At 42.3% G+C, this 15,359-nt stretch overlaps 1 protein-coding gene and 2 pseudogenes across 2 annotated transcripts in view; 2 read left to right on the top strand and 1 right to left on the bottom strand.

Annotated features, from left to right (window-relative positions):
* MRPS5 (mitochondrial ribosomal protein S5) overlaps nucleotides 1-11,566 on the top strand; it is a 29,719-nt gene extending 18,153 nt beyond the window's left edge. For both annotated transcript variants that reach the window (XM_055122015.1, XM_055122016.1), the window contains 5 exons: nucleotides 985-1,031; nucleotides 1,484-1,541; nucleotides 1,815-1,877; nucleotides 5,394-5,530; nucleotides 7,558-11,566. In XM_055122015.1, the coding sequence (XP_054977990.1) occupies nucleotides 985-1,031; nucleotides 1,484-1,541; nucleotides 1,815-1,877; nucleotides 5,394-5,530; nucleotides 7,558-7,782 (530 nt within the window). In that variant the 3' untranslated portion in view covers nucleotides 7,783-11,566. The remainder of the gene's footprint in view (nucleotides 1-984; nucleotides 1,032-1,483; nucleotides 1,542-1,814; nucleotides 1,878-5,393; nucleotides 5,531-7,557) is intronic.
* On the top strand, nucleotides 4,305-4,472 carry LOC129400286 (U2 spliceosomal RNA; annotated as a pseudogene).
* Nucleotides 11,145-13,598, bottom strand: LOC129399992 (ribosomal biogenesis factor-like; annotated as a pseudogene).
* Nucleotides 13,599-15,359: the final 1,761 nt, after the last annotated feature.

Here is a 15,359-nt window from a genome sequence, read left to right as displayed (position 1 = left end):
TCTTTATTGTCTTATGTTACTTTTCTGTGTGTAATTTAAAAACAAAAGATGTTCTTGGAAGTAAATGATAACAGCAAATGAAAAATTAGATTTATGTTGCCTTGTGGTAAATCTTGTAGCATGGGCTAAGGCTTTGCTTACTTAAGAATCCAGTGTTTGATGTTCAGTGAAATCAGAGTATCACTCTGTAGCAGTGTCTTTATCTCCCAACTTTCAGCTTATTTTGATCTGTTTTTAAAAGTGTTCAAAATCAGGCTGGAGAGATAGGTTAAGGCACTTGCCTGTGGCTGACCCCAGTTCAATCCCCAGCACCACATATGATCCTCAGATCATGTGTCAGGAGTGATCACTGAGCTCAGAGCGAGGAGTAAGCTCTGAACATTGCTGCGTATGACCCCCAAAGAAGCACAAAGTGATCAAAACCGCTTACCTTAACTAGAGCAGGAGTACAGGTTTTTTGTTTTTTGGTCTTTGGCATTTTTGTGCATTAAGTCTTACCTAGAGACTTACCTAGAGATTAAGTCTTACCTAGAGACTTTATAAAGGTAACACTGGGTTTCTAACCTTTATCTTCATAGGTAAGTTCAAATTTAATGCTTCTAAAATGGTCCTAAACATCTCAGCCTGTCACTATAGTCTTGTGCTTATTTATTTATTTATTTATTTATTTATTTATTTATTTATTTATTGCTTTTTGGGTTACACCTGGCAATGCACAGGGGTTACTCCTGGCTCTGCTCAGGAATCACCCCTGGCGGTGCTCAGGGGACCATATGGGATGCTGGGAATCAAACCTGGGTCGGCGGCGTGCAAGGCAAACGCCCTACCCGCTGTGCTATTGCTCCAGCCCCTCATTTATTTTGTATTCTGGACTTGAGAAAAATGAAGTCCTGTGAAACTGTATGGGCTAAAATTTCAAATATGGTAGAAGATAATGTATCAAATTTAGGCCATTTTATAATTTTTTTCTTTTTTCTTTTCCAGGTTTTGCCATTGGGAAAGCCACTGACCGGATGGATGCATTCAGAAAAGTATGGACACTTTTTTTTTTTTTAAAGGGTCCGTAGGTGATAGTAAACTATGTGTTAGGCACCATGGGACCTACAAAACAAAAATATAAAAATAAGTACCATTCTTTGATGTCAAAAATTACTTATTTTATAAAAGATAGTCTCAGAAGTATCTATCTGTACTTTTTTTCTCCTCATGTTATTTTGTCAGAACTGTGATAATCTTCCAAAATTAGGAGAGAACTGAGAAAGTTTGAACCCTAATAATGTTCAAAGCTATTAAAGAATTACTATTGCTCTTCCCCGTACCCCCTTTTAAATGTGTTAGTGATGGTATGGCTGATTAATTTTTTAGATTAAATCTTTGACTTTAAGAAGTATTTACTGAAATTGTTATGTAGAAGAGCTTTTTTTTAAGTCTCAGAAAAATGCAAATTCCAGCAATTGAAGTAAGAACATGTTCCTTCTCTCAGGCAAAGAACAGAGCGGTCCACTATTTGCATTTTATAGAACGATATGAAGAACATACAAGTAAGTGGTAATTTTTTTTTTTATTTTCACGGTATTGATTTATTATGTATGACAGTTTCTCTCTGTAGGTGTCTTTCTTTTCCTCTGCACATTACTACTATTCTTACAAATAAATAACTGTGATAGAGAAACAAACTTGCTTTCTTGAGTAATAATTAAAATCAGAGTGTGTTCTCATCCTTGGTCCCTGTATGCTCATGCTTAAGGTGCTTTTAAATGCTGTGTGATATTTGCAGGAGCATTAAAGCTGAGGATCTTCTCTGTGTTTTTCAGTATACCATGACGTTTCTTTAACATTTAAACGGACACATATCAAGATGAAGAAGAAACCCAAAGGTAATTCAAAAGCCTTTAGATATAGCTGAGGAATTAAAATAATTTTGTTCTGTCCCTTATTTTTACTCACTTTTTACACTTGAAGTCTTTTTTTTTTTCTTCTTGTTTGTTGTATTTCCCTTGAACTTAGGTTGAAAACAACACAATGGAAAAGTCGATGATAGATTTAAGGGGAAGGTAGAAGAGGTCCATCAAGCTGCCCGGGCTTATACAAGCAGACGACATAGGTCCTACTAGTAACTCTAGGAGCGAAGAGCATGTTAGGAATAGAAAACAGTAACTGGCGAGTGGTTGGGCTGCTGGGAACATTAGTTCTGAGAGTCCTTGATAAGCTTATTCAGTCCCCGCCTTTACGTCTCATCCACAAGTGTTGATGGGACAGCTTGTGAGCCAGGTGTTCCTGAGACTCCGAGCTGGGGCTGCTTTCTTCTTTGCTGGGAAAAAGACAGGCAGAGTCCAGAGTCCTGGGGCTGTGCATTCTTGAATACTTTGGTGTATGTTTCACCAGCTGTTCTGCAGTAAAAGTGGCTTCCTAGAACCCTGTGTGTCTCTCATTAAGTTTAGGTGGGAAGACATAAAGCAGTATCTGTCAAAAAGTTTTCATATCAGACCTTCTAGCATGATGCTGTGGAACTCTGGCATGGAATTAAATCAAGAACAGTGAAGAATCAGATGCAGTACCAATTGTGCTGTTGTGCCAGCACTTAGCTTTTGCTTTAACGTCAACGAGTCATGTATGTGACCCATGGAAACCATGTTTTTTAATCACTGGGAGGATTGAGTTGATCACTTACACAGAATTCAGACTTGCACAGCCCTGCGTGGCACCCACTAGCCTCTGTGGCTGCTGGAACTCGAGACAAGGCTGGTGGCTTCTCCATGACAGATACGTAGTGCGTTCCAAAGTCCTGGCCCAGAAAGAGAATGTGAAGGGAAGGACACTATTGTACTGCTTATATGTGCATGTTACTGAAATGAATTTTACCCTTTTTACTTGAGAAAAAAGCCTCTAAGAGAAAATTTCAAATTGTAACTTGCATGATACTTCTATAAGACAGTGTTGGTCTGGACACTTTTGCATCTGAATGCTTTTTGAAGGGCGGCTGTAGTTTGGTGGTGGTTTGGGGTTGGGGCCCACACACAGTGGTGCTCAGGGCTGACTCCTGGCTCAGTGTTCAGGGATCACCCTTGAGGAGGCTCAGGATATCATGTGGTGCCTGGGATCAAACTGGGGTCAGCAATGTGCAAGGCAAGCATCTTAGTCCCTGTGCGTTCATCTCTGATCCTTGAAAGAACTGCTGTCATTTTAATTGCAGAAGGTACCTTTTCGAAAGTCTTAATTGTCTTCTAACCAGAGTTTCATTTTTCGGGTTTTTATATAGTTTAATACACTCATTACTGGTGTATTGGGACTCAGGAATTAGATTTGGGAGCTCAAACAGCGTGCTGTATTCTAGAAGCGTATTGGAGTTGTGTGTATGTACCATGTGAGCAAACACTAGCAGGAACTGCTGTGAAGCGATGCTGACTGGGAAAACTGGAAGTCAGAGGGAGATCTGGGAGGTTCAGAGTCCTTAATGCAGTGCTGTGTGATGGGACTCCAAGAAGCGTAGAGAATGTGGTGTTTCCAAACCTTAGCCAGGACATCTTGGCCTTGATACGATGGTATTTAGCATTCATACAACATGGCAAAGCATTTCCCGTAACACACACACACACACACACACACACACACACACACACACACACACACACACACACACACACACACACACACACACACACACACACACACACACCCTCCTCCTATCTTGGCCTTGATACGATGGTATTTAGCATTCATACAACATGGCAAAGCATTTCCCGTAACACACACACACACACACACACACACACACACACACACACACACACACACACACACACACACACACACACACACACACACACACACACACACACACACACACACACACACACACACACACACACACACACACCTCCTCCCTAAGGTGTCCTGGAGAACTCCAGAACTTTTGAAGTAGAATTTATTCTGCTCTAGGTGAGACTGTTTTATGCATTTGTATCCAGATATAAGATTTTTGCATATCTATATTGAATTAGCATCAAAAAATTTAGAAACTGCACAGTCAGGAGTTCCTCTTAGAGCATTTGTTTTGACTTAAATTAGGGATGTGTGTGGGGCTGGAGCGATAAGTGGGGAGGGTACTTGCCTTCCACATGCTGACCTGGGTTTGATCCCCAGCATCCCATGTGGTCCCCTAAGCCTGCCAGGAGTGATTCTTAAGCACAAAACCAGGAATAACTTCTGAGAACCACTGGGTATGACCCAAAAGTCATAAAGTAAGGATATGTGTCCTGACATTTTTTGGCTGCTGATCAAAAGTGCCATTAAAAAGTATTTTAATCGCTTCTCGGCCTTTTGGCTAAGACCAAGTGTAGTATCTGTTCTTATCAGTTTAATAAAAAGTATTTTAAAAAAATTAATAAAAGTTTTACTGAATCACTGAGACATATACAATGACAAAGTTGTTCATGGTTGGTTTCAGTTATACCAACATCTGTGCCTTCATAAATGCTTTTTGTTTTTGTTTTTTTTATCTCCCTCTTTCCTCCGATCTGACAGGTACTGATCTAGGCTCTAGGGACACAGTGGTTGGCAAACAGAACCCTGGTTCTCTAGTCAGGCCACTGTGTAGGGTGTGGGGTGGGGGTGGAGGGCTGGAGGAGAGAGGGGGCCCTCTTCAGTTGTTCAGGCAGAGGAGGTTGGCATGTAGGAAGGAGGGATTTGAATGAGACTGGGGGTGAGAAAGATCTAAGACAGTATAGCCGGGTTGAGGGCACAGAGTCCTGAAGCGGGGGCAGCCAGCCAGAGGAGGCTGGTGTCTCAGGGTTAGGTCAGCAAGGGTAGAGCTCGGAAGGCTTCTTGGCAGTGGTATTCTTTGTTTCTTTGTTCTGTTGCAGAGAATAGTGGGAAGCGACAGGCTTCAAATGGGCAATGTTCTTGATTTGTGCTTTGAAAGCACTCCCTGGAGAAGGGGTGGCAGGTAGACTAGAGCAGGGCGAATGGCTGTAAGGAAGCAATACGAAGTCTGGAGGCTAGCTAGGAGGTAAGGACAGGCCCTGGGTGGGGCCGGTGATTCCAGAGGAGGGAGGGCTGAAGCCCAGGGCAGGTGGCGCCTCTGCTCCAAACAGCTCGAATGCTCAGGGAAGGCAATTGATCCTTCTGATTGTAGTGGGCCTGGCACGGGCTAGGAGATGTCTGCAGGTCCACAGCATAGCCTTGCTGTGTTTTCTTCCCCCATATGTTCAGGGAGTTTCTGTAGATGGATTTTTTGATCACTTAGGGTACACAGTGTAAATGCATGCCTGGCAGGTCATCAGGGAGCACGAGGGAATTGGTGGAAGCAGAGCATGAGCCAGAGCTCCCCTGTCCAGGGGCACGGGGAAGAGCTGGGCCTGGTCTGCTGCCCTTAACTCCTCCCCCTTTCCTAGGCTATGGACTCCGTTGCCACCGGGCCATCATCACCATGTGCCGGCTCATTGGCATCAAGGACATGTATGCCAAGGTCTCCGGCTCCACCAACATGCTCAACCTCACCCGCGGCTTCTTCCATGGACTCTCCCGCCAGGTAACCCTTCCCTGCCCTTCAAAACATGTCTTGGAGTTGGGGTGTTGCAAGCCCTGGGGCCCTGCGGTCCCCTGAGGATCAGGTGATTTGAGTTGTTGATGTTCCAGGAGGCAAGTTTGTTTCACTCAAGAGTCCATGAAAACTCACCTGTTCCACCTGACATTGTGATGGGTATTTTGAAGTTTCAGAATTCAGTGTACAATCTCTGTTTTGTTTTGAAAGGACCATATGCATATTCTAAAGCCCCAACAATGCAGAAGTGTGAAGTCGAAAGAGAAAGTCAGGGTTCCTGGCAGGTCACTCCCCTCCGGAGACCTGAGAGGTTTTGGGGCAGCAGCATCTGGGTGGTACTTGTACAAGTAGTTCAGTCGGATCCGGTCAGCCCGTCAACGTCAGTCTGGATAGTTATTGCTCTGTGTGGCTGTACACTGCCCTGCCCTCTGCCTGCTGCCCCCTGCCCACTGCCCTCTGAGACCGGGAGAGACTGCTGGCCTCCTGGCTCCTGGGTGGAGAGGAAGGACTGTGACAGCATGCACCCTCTGGCATCCCTTCCCAACCTGCCCTTGAAAGATTTGGAAACCTCAGCAGAGCAGGGGGCGTAGAAAAGGCAGCTGATTCCAGAGATGCCTCCGTGGCTGCCCTCCACGTATCCAGGACGTGGTCAGGCTTTCTTAGGACTAAAGATGATGAAGGCTTAGTTCAGCATGAAAGGATCTATGGAATAGCTTTACATGTCTTGGCTTAAACTAGGAAGATTAATTAAAAAGATAAGAAAACTGGTAAAATGTCTTATGGAGCATCTGTGTGTTTTGGTATTGTCTAAAATATCGTTCAAAATAACGATAGAATTCAAATTTAGAGGCCAGATTGATGTAACTAAGGAACTGGTTTTACACAGGCCAAATGTTCTTTCATTTTATTATTTTAAAAATTATTATTTTATTTTGGTTTCGGGTCCACACCTGGCAGTGCTCTGGGCGGTGCTCTTGGCCCTGCACTCAGGGATCACTCCTGGTGGACCCAGGAGACCAGAGGGATGCGGGGGATTGAATCCAGGTTGCCCAATGTAAGATAAGTGCCCTGCTGTCTGTTGTTCTGGCCCCTCTTTTTCATTTTAGTAATTCAACTCTCCCAATGAAATTAGTATGAATCACCTCTTCTAAAAAGCCGTCAGCATTTTTTTTTAAAGGTAGTAGTATTTATTGTGACATTCAAAAAAAAAATGCTGCCAATTTAAGCAATATGCTATTCGTTATAAGATAGGCAATCTGAATTCTTTTGCTTTTATGAAGCAGCTTGTTTCTTTTCTTTTTGGGAGGTGGTTGGGGAAGCCACACTTGTTGGTGCTCAGGGGTTACTCCTGGCTTTGCGCAGCTGTGTGCAAGGCAAGCACCCTACCCACCCTACCCATTGCACTATTACTCTGGCCCTAGTAATAATTTATAATATACCAGTCTTTTCTACAATCTGATTCCAACAAATCTGGGATTTTTTTTTTTTTTAATCTGACAACTGTATCCATTTCTATGGATACTATTTGATTTGAATTACTGTTAATTTTAGATTTGACAGGTATGGGGAATTTTTCAATCCTTTTGGAGATGACTGAACTAAAATGCCCTGAAATTTAGTTTAAAATATCCGGGATTGTGCAGTGTGTTACTGAGAAAGAAGCCCCAGTTGCTGACTGGTGACTAGGTGAGGGCCAATCAAGGAGCTGCAGAAGTTTATAAGGATGGCCGCCCAGTGTGTGGCTTACAGAGAGCACATTCAAGAACCAGTGATACTCAGAGATTTCATGAGATGAGATTGCACGTTCATTTTATGGCTGCCTGGGCCTAGATGCTACAATTGTGCATATATTTGAGTTTTAGGAGAGAAGTGGGTGAGGGGCCAGAGCGGTAGTGCTGCGGGTGGACTGTCTCCTGAGGCGGCGTCGATGTCCCCCCAGCGTGCAGGGCTTCCTCCTGGCAGTGACTGCTGCACCTCGTGCATCTAACCTGGCGTTCTCAATCCCTCTTTCCCAGGAAACCCATCAACAGCTGGCTGATAAGAAGAGACTCCATGTGGTGGAGTTCCGGGAAGAGTGTGGCCCTCTGCCCATTGTGGTCGCATCCCCCCGCGGGGCTCTGAGCAAGGACCCAGAGCCAGAAGATGACGTTCCGAACATCAAGCTGGACTGGGAGGACGTGAAGGCCGCACAGAGAATGAAGCATTCCGTGTGGTCAGGTTTAAAGAGAGCCGCCACCTGAGCTGCCCGCTGGCCAGCACCCAGAGGGGAACACAGCCTCTCACCCGAAATGCGACCTTGTTCTGTTTGTTTGTTTCTTTTTTTTTTTTCTAAAGGGAAGGCCCACTGAAATTCTTTATTTACTAACAATAAATTATTATAACTTTAATTCCCACATGGCCATATGCTTGTATAAGAACTTTCTTACACATCTTAAGCTCAAAACTACTTTAAGTATTCATTTAGGCTAGCCACAGTGAGGTGAAGTGAAACCAGGCTTAAGGAGCTGGAGAGATATCCAGGGTCAGCAACTGCCTTCTCCATGATTTGCCCTTTTTTTTTTTTTTGCTTTTTGGGTCACACCCGGCGATGCACAGGGGTTACTCCTGGCTTTATATTCAGGAATCACCCTTGACGGTGCTCAGGAGACCATATGGGATGCTGGGAATCGAACCCGGGTCGGCCACGTGCAAGGCAACCGCCCTACCCGCTGTGCTATCACTCCAGCCCCATGATTTGCCCTTTTAATAGCTGGCATCAATCACGTGACCCCTGAGCACCCGTAGGTATGTCGGTAACCATTGACATCAGTTCTCGTTAATATATTAACTCTGACTCATATGATACGAGTGTTATTAACCTCATTTGTAGAGTTATTAAGTATTGATTACAGTCACAGTTAGAAAGTTGAAGAGTGGGAAAGGGCCCTGTTCTTTTGAGACGCTGAAATTCTGGTGGGCATGTTTGTTTGTTTGGGGGGCACAACAGTGATATCCAGGGGTTACTCCTGGCTCTGCACTCAGGAATTACTCCTGGCAGTACTTGGGGGACCATATGGGATGGCGGGGATGGAATCCAGATCAGCTGCATGCAAGGCAAGCACCTTACCTGCTGTACTATCTCTCTAGTCCCTAAAATCTGTTTTTTCTATCTTTGTTACGTAGTTATTTGTATAGATACTATAGGTATTACATTATAATATTTGTGTTTTTTTTTTACCAATATGAGTATAATCTAGCAATCTTAGTCTCTGTAAGTCCCTTTCCCCTCCCCTGTTTATCTAATTGCTGTAATATGCCCTTTACTTACGTCGAAAACAATATTAGACAATACTAGACTTTTTGTAGAGTTAGAGCAGTGAGTTCAACCATCAAATATAGTCTAGAGCAGTGGTTTTTGACACCTGTGGACTGGTGAACTGCAGCCAAGAAAAACTACTGGTCTGGAAAACTAGATAAGGAGCCAAAAGAACCTCTTGTATTTACACAGTTTTTTCTCTTTCACTCGTTCTTTCCTTCTATTCAGAGTCATCTTTATCATTTGGAGTAGGGGAAAAACCCCTCTCCTGGGTTTCTCCCTTACTTTTGCTCTGCTGTGATAGCGGAAATCATTTCTAACTGGGTGGGTGAGCTGCTCGGGCTGGGGCACACATCTCACAGGTCGGACCCATGGGTTCATCCCCAATACTAGATGATCCTAGACTAGGGGTGACCTTTAAGCACACTGGAAGTAAGCCCTGAGCACTACTGGGTGTGGCCTCCGAAAGCAGAGACACTGATATGTGAGAACTTCCCTCTTGAAACCGTTTCCTGTGATATCAGATGGTGTATAATTATATTACCCTATATTTAGTTTATATTAACATTTCAGAGTTTTCATACTCCAGCTCTTTTCTTCTCACCTGCCTCACCCTTAAGTCAGCTTCCACCCTTTGCACTTTTATCAAAAGAGAAAAGACTTTATTATCAGCTATCTGAACTTAAATATGAATGAACTGGTGGTATTTTTATTTACTTCTTCCAACCATGTTGTATGTCAAATCTTCTAGTTGGCAGGGTACTGGACTTTGGTACATATTAGTCTTTACCCACCGTGAACCCATGAAGTAGGGAATATGGATGCAAATACCAAATTAATTAGAACAGTTCAGTAAAATAGTGAGTCAGTGAACTGTGGATGTTCTGAGAAAGAGTGGATCACTTCATCTGTATGAAGTGATCACTTCATCTGTATGGTATCAAGGTTCCTAAAGGAAGCATTAAAGATGAGTATTGAAATAGAGAAAAATGACAATTGGCCAAGAATATGACGAAGAATGCAACAATTTGAACAAAGGGCCAACTATAAGAAAAGGCAGATCCTGTTTTGGGGAATGTATCTCACCTTGCTTTTTCAGATTGTCTTTGATACCTTTTGTCAGAATTTGAAGTTTCTAGCATAAAGACTGCATATGTATTATATGGCAGAGTCTCTTGCCCCTGAGCCCCTTGAATGCGGCACCATTGGGACAGACGAGTAAAGAGAGGCTTCTAAAATCTCAGGGCTAGGACTTATGGAGACGTTAGTGAGACCACTGGAGAAAATTGATGATCAACGGGATAATGATGATTAACATTTCATATTAATAGTTTTATAATTTCATTATGTATTACTTTGTAATTTAACTCAGTGCTAGCACTTGAAGATTTCACTCCACAGGCTAAGGGCTCAGTCCCTCAAGACTGTCCCAGCCCAGCCTACAGGGCCAGTCCAAAGTCTGAGTGTCTCTAACGTGATGACCAACCAGTCAGATTCGAGGGGCCCATGACCTCTTCTTGGGGTCAGGTTAAATTGCTTGTGCACCTCTCATGACTCAGGACAGGAGTTGTATAGGGTTCTTATAGCGGGATCGGTGAAGGAAGAGATGTTTAGGGCAGCTCAGTGAGGCTGGGCCTCCTGTACTGCCAGGCTTCCTCTGGGCCACTCCGCGCCGCAGCGTGTCCGCCAACCTGGGAAAGTGTCCAAGCCCCTACGCAAGAGATTTTTGTGGAGTTTTCATCCTAGAGGTTTAGTCAACTGTATTGCCAGCCCCTCTCAGGAGCAGGAGGTGGGATTGGAAGTTCCAGCCTCTTCCCTGGCTTGGTTGTACTGATGGTGACCAGTCGCATCCAGGAACTCACCAAGAGTGACCTCGTTAGGATGGAACATGCAGCTTTCCTCAAGGAAACTGAGGCTTTAGGACTCTGTCAAGAACTGGGCTGAAAATCCAAATGCTGGTTCAAAAAATGCTCCTGGCAGACTTAATCCTTAGGGTAGGAATGTTTCAGAAGCTCTGTCCAGGAAGTGGGGTGAGATGAATATATACGCTTTCTGTGATCTCACACATTTTCTTCCTCCTCGGGGGCGCTACACTCAGCAGTGCTCAGGGCTTACTCCTGCCTCCGCGTTCAGGGATCATTCCTGGTGATGAACTCCAAGGGTTGAGTATGGTGCCAGGGATAGAACATGTAACGCAAGCATCTTCCTCAGTATACTATGTCTGATCTCTGACCTTCCACAATTTCTTTCTGCTTCAAGAACTTTTTTTTAATTTTAGGATTTATTTTATTTAATATCTTAGTATTCTAATATCTTAGAATTCTAATATTTTAGGATTCATTCCTTCATATGTTTTGCTTTTATTTTATTCCTAAAGAACAGTTGGACCAGATAAAGAATTCACGTTCAAGGGACCCAGGGGTTGTGATGGGGTGGTGGAGTGTCTACCCTGTAGGTAGGTGTGAGACCCCAAGTGTGATCCCAGCATCCTGCATTGCCAACTATGATCCCAGGCACCACAACCAAATGTGCCAGTCCCAACCCCAAACCCCCCCTTATGCTGCTACCAAGCTTGTGTCACTCCAGGGCTTTGAGGACCCCTATGCAGGAGGACAGAAAAAAACAAATTTCAAGGTGGACAGTTCTTTTCCTATAGCACTTGGAAACTTGTTCCTTTGGACTCCATTGTTATTTATAATAAATCTGCTTTCAGCCAGTTATTTTTCACATTGTCTCTTGTGCTTCCAATAATTTTTCTGTCTTCCGTTTTCGTGTGTGTGTGTGTGTGTGTGTGTGTGTGTGTGTGTGTGTGTTGATTTATTGGTCTTTGGGGGAATTTAATGCATCAGCAGTGTTGTGTTACAACTAAGCCATTTACTTTTTTAGCTTCATCCACATTAACTGGTTCATTTTCATGACACTGTTGAGAAATCAGCTATTTCTGCAGAGCTCCAAGGGAAGGGCCTTTTGAGAAATGTGCAAGTTCCTTTTATATATTTACAAAAGCTTGCTTTACTCTGTTTACCTTTTCATCATTCACAATACCTTAAGATTAGTGGTAACTGGTTTTGCTTTGTTTTTAGCCGTAAAGTGTTTTTAGGTGATTATGTGAAACACATTCCTTCTCTTTTGTCCTTTAGTTTGTTTTTGGGTCATTGTCACATCTCTGGACCCTCCTGTAACAGCTCAAGCTCCAAATGACACCATATGTGCACACAGCGTTACTTTGTCTTCAGTTTTCTGAAGTCTGATGAATGGTTTATCATGGTACAAATGTCTCTCAGTTCACTCGGGGTTTGTTCTGCTCCTTGAATCTGTAGGCTTATCTGTCTTTCCAAAACTAGAAAGATTTTCCCATGATTGTTTATTTTTGGGGACTGGAGCAATAGCACAGCATGTAGGGCATTTGCCTTGCACGTGGCCAACCCAAGGTCGATTCCTCCATCCCAGTCAGAGAGCCTGGCAAGCTACCAAGAGTTTCCCGCCCTCACGGCAGAGCCTGGCAAGCTATATACCCGTGGCATATTCGATATGCCAAAAACAATTACAGTAACATGTCTCACAATGGAGACGTTACTGGTGCCCGCTCGAGCAAATTGATGAACAATGGGATGACAGTGCTACATTGCTACAGTTTATTTTTCATTTGAGTTTGCAGAGTTGTGCAGACATTACCACAATCATTCTAAGATCATTAGCATCACTCCAACTAGAAAGCAGTCAAACAATCAGCCCCAGACCCTGCTCCCAATCCTGGTACTCAATGGCTTAGTTTGCTCTTATTTGGCAGGGGAGGGGTTGTTTAATAGGCCATACCCATCAGTGCTCAGGGCTTACTCCTGCTCTGCACTTCGGGATCACTCCTGACAGTGCTCAGGTGACAATATGGGATGCCAGATATCGAACCTGGGTCAGCTGCATGCAAGGCAAGTGCCCTGCCCACTGTATTATCACTCTTGCCCCTCTGCATTTATGGTTCTGGACATTTTAGGATATTATTACACAGTATTATTATATGATAGATGGTCTTTTTCTTCACATGCTCTTTTTCAAGGTTCATGTAGAAGCACACATCAATACTTCACCTTATTTTCTTGTCCAGTAGTAGTCCCTCGTATAGATATATTACATTTCTAAAAGGTTTGGGGTTGGGGTTTGCATTTGGTCACACCTGGCAGAGCTCAGGGGCTACTCCTGACTTCACTCAGGAGTTACTCCTGTAGTGCTTGGGGAACCATATGGGATGCTGGGAATTGAATATAGGTCAGCCATGAGCAAGGAAAGTGCCCTACCTACTGTGCTATTGCTCCAGCCCCTAAATTTCTAAAATTTCTTGAGTCGTTTACTAGATATCAGGTTGTTTGGCTAATATGAACTCATGTATTCTTCCCTACACCTCATTTCAGCATCCTTGGATATGGGCCAGGCCCCAGCACTGCAGGATGTGGCCCCTATGGAAAAACTAGAGAAAAGATTAAATATATAAGGCAGAGGAGATATAAAACACCAAGCTAAACTCCTAGAGATGAAATTGAAAGAATGAGAAAATGAACAAAATTATTACACATTGCAAAAGAGCTGAGTGAACTTGAAGACATACGATAAAAATAAAGCACAACAAATACTCTAATGTTGGAAAAGACTAAAGAAGGGTGGAAGAACAGAGCATTAGAAAATTGTGGGGCAACTTCAGCAGCCAAATATGTGTATAATTGGAGTACCTAATGTGGAGTGTAAAATATATTTTGAAAAATAACTGAGTTTTTAAAAAAATAAAGTCTTTACAACTTGTTTAACAATTGTACACTTTTTGCAGTTCTGAAAATATTTTTATACTTGAATGCAAAAATGATTGACTTTTTAAATTTCAAAATGGTTGCAAGTCTAAACTCACAGACCCAAAAAATTCAGTAAACTCAAGTACAAGAAAAATGAAGAAAATTACATTAATGCATATCATAATAGGATTTATTTAAACCTGTAATACAGATATGATCTTAGATTATCTTTCTGGTCCTGTTTCTAGTGAATTTTTATATGGTTTTAGGTTAGAGATCAATTTTATTCTTTTGCACACAAACATTCTATTTTGCCAGCACAGTTATTGAAAAATACTGCCCTTTTACTTTTGAGTGGTCTTGAGACCCTTGTCCAACATGATTTGACTATATATAAAAGTTTATTTCTGGGCTCTATTTTATTATTGATCTACACATATGTATTAATACCAATGTCACACTGCCTCAATGACTATAGTTTTGTAAGAAAATTAGGGAATATAATTTTTTTAAAATCAGGAAGTGTGAATTCTCCTGTTTTGTTTTTCTTTACCTTAGAGTAGAAATCAGAGCACCAAAGTTCACTGAGGATTATGAGGGCTTGGTCACAGTGAAGAGTTACTCATCAAAACTGCACAGTAATCCCAAACCAGAGTTTTACACTCATGAAACAAAAGCAATATAATTGCAATGAAAAAACAGACACAACTGTCCTTAGAGATTGTAACTGTCCTCTCTTAGTAGCCAACTCCAGTATTTATTGAATAATCAATTGATTATCCAGTTAGCACAAGTAGATGAAAATTGGTAAGTAAATAAAATACATGAATAACACAAACTAGCTTGGCCAAATGAATATTTATAGAACACTCTATTCGGCAACAATAAAATGCATATTATTGCAAGGGCACACAGGAACGTTAGCACCATGTACTGTGTTCTGGGTCATAAAACAAGTAAAAGAATTCAAGTCACATAACATATATTCTCTGATTTTACTATTATAAATTAAAACTACATCTAGAACACATACATACTTGGAAAGCGAATTACATTCCTAAATAATTACAAGAAAATGGGAAAATTAAATGGGACAGAAATTAGAAAGCAGTTGGAACTGAATAGACTACAAAGCTACAAAAACAGACTTTGTGTCACTGGTTTCAAGTGAGACACACAGATCAATGGAAGAGACTAGAGTGAATAAAAATGCAGTCGCCAAATGTGGTCAGTTGTGTTTTAACAAACATGCACAGTAATTCGGTGAGGAAAGGCTATGGCCAGTGTATGAAAAATGTTTAAAAAGTTTTCATTTTTCATCTTACACAAAGTGAAAGCATTTCCCAGACCTATGCATAAAGATAAACTGGGAGCAATTTGTGGCCTTGCATTAGGTAAAAATTTCTTAGGAGACTAGAGAGGTATTACAGAAGGTAAAGGCCTTGCATACAGCCTACCCTGGTTTGATCCTTGCCACCATAAATATTCTCCTAAGTATTCTCCTCTGCCAGGAGCCCAGTCAGGAAAAGGCTTTGAGTATCACCAGATATGGCTATGAAAACAAAACAAATGAACAAATAAATGGCCATTCAACCTGACCATTCTCTTTTTCATAAAAAGTTAGAAATAATAAAATGTGTATCAAAGGTGACTCTACACCAATGGTGCTCTACACAGTTGATGGTTATTACTTGAGAAGGAAAGGAAATAAGCTATCCAACATCCATGAGTCTCAGCGTAATGA

This window comes from Sorex araneus, chromosome X (assembly GCF_027595985.1).
Source record: "Sorex araneus isolate mSorAra2 chromosome X, mSorAra2.pri, whole genome shotgun sequence".
Lineage (NCBI taxonomy): Eukaryota > Metazoa > Chordata > Mammalia > Eulipotyphla > Soricidae > Sorex > Sorex araneus.
Note: the sequence above shows the minus strand (reverse complement) of the source record. Positions and strands in the feature narration are given on the sequence as shown.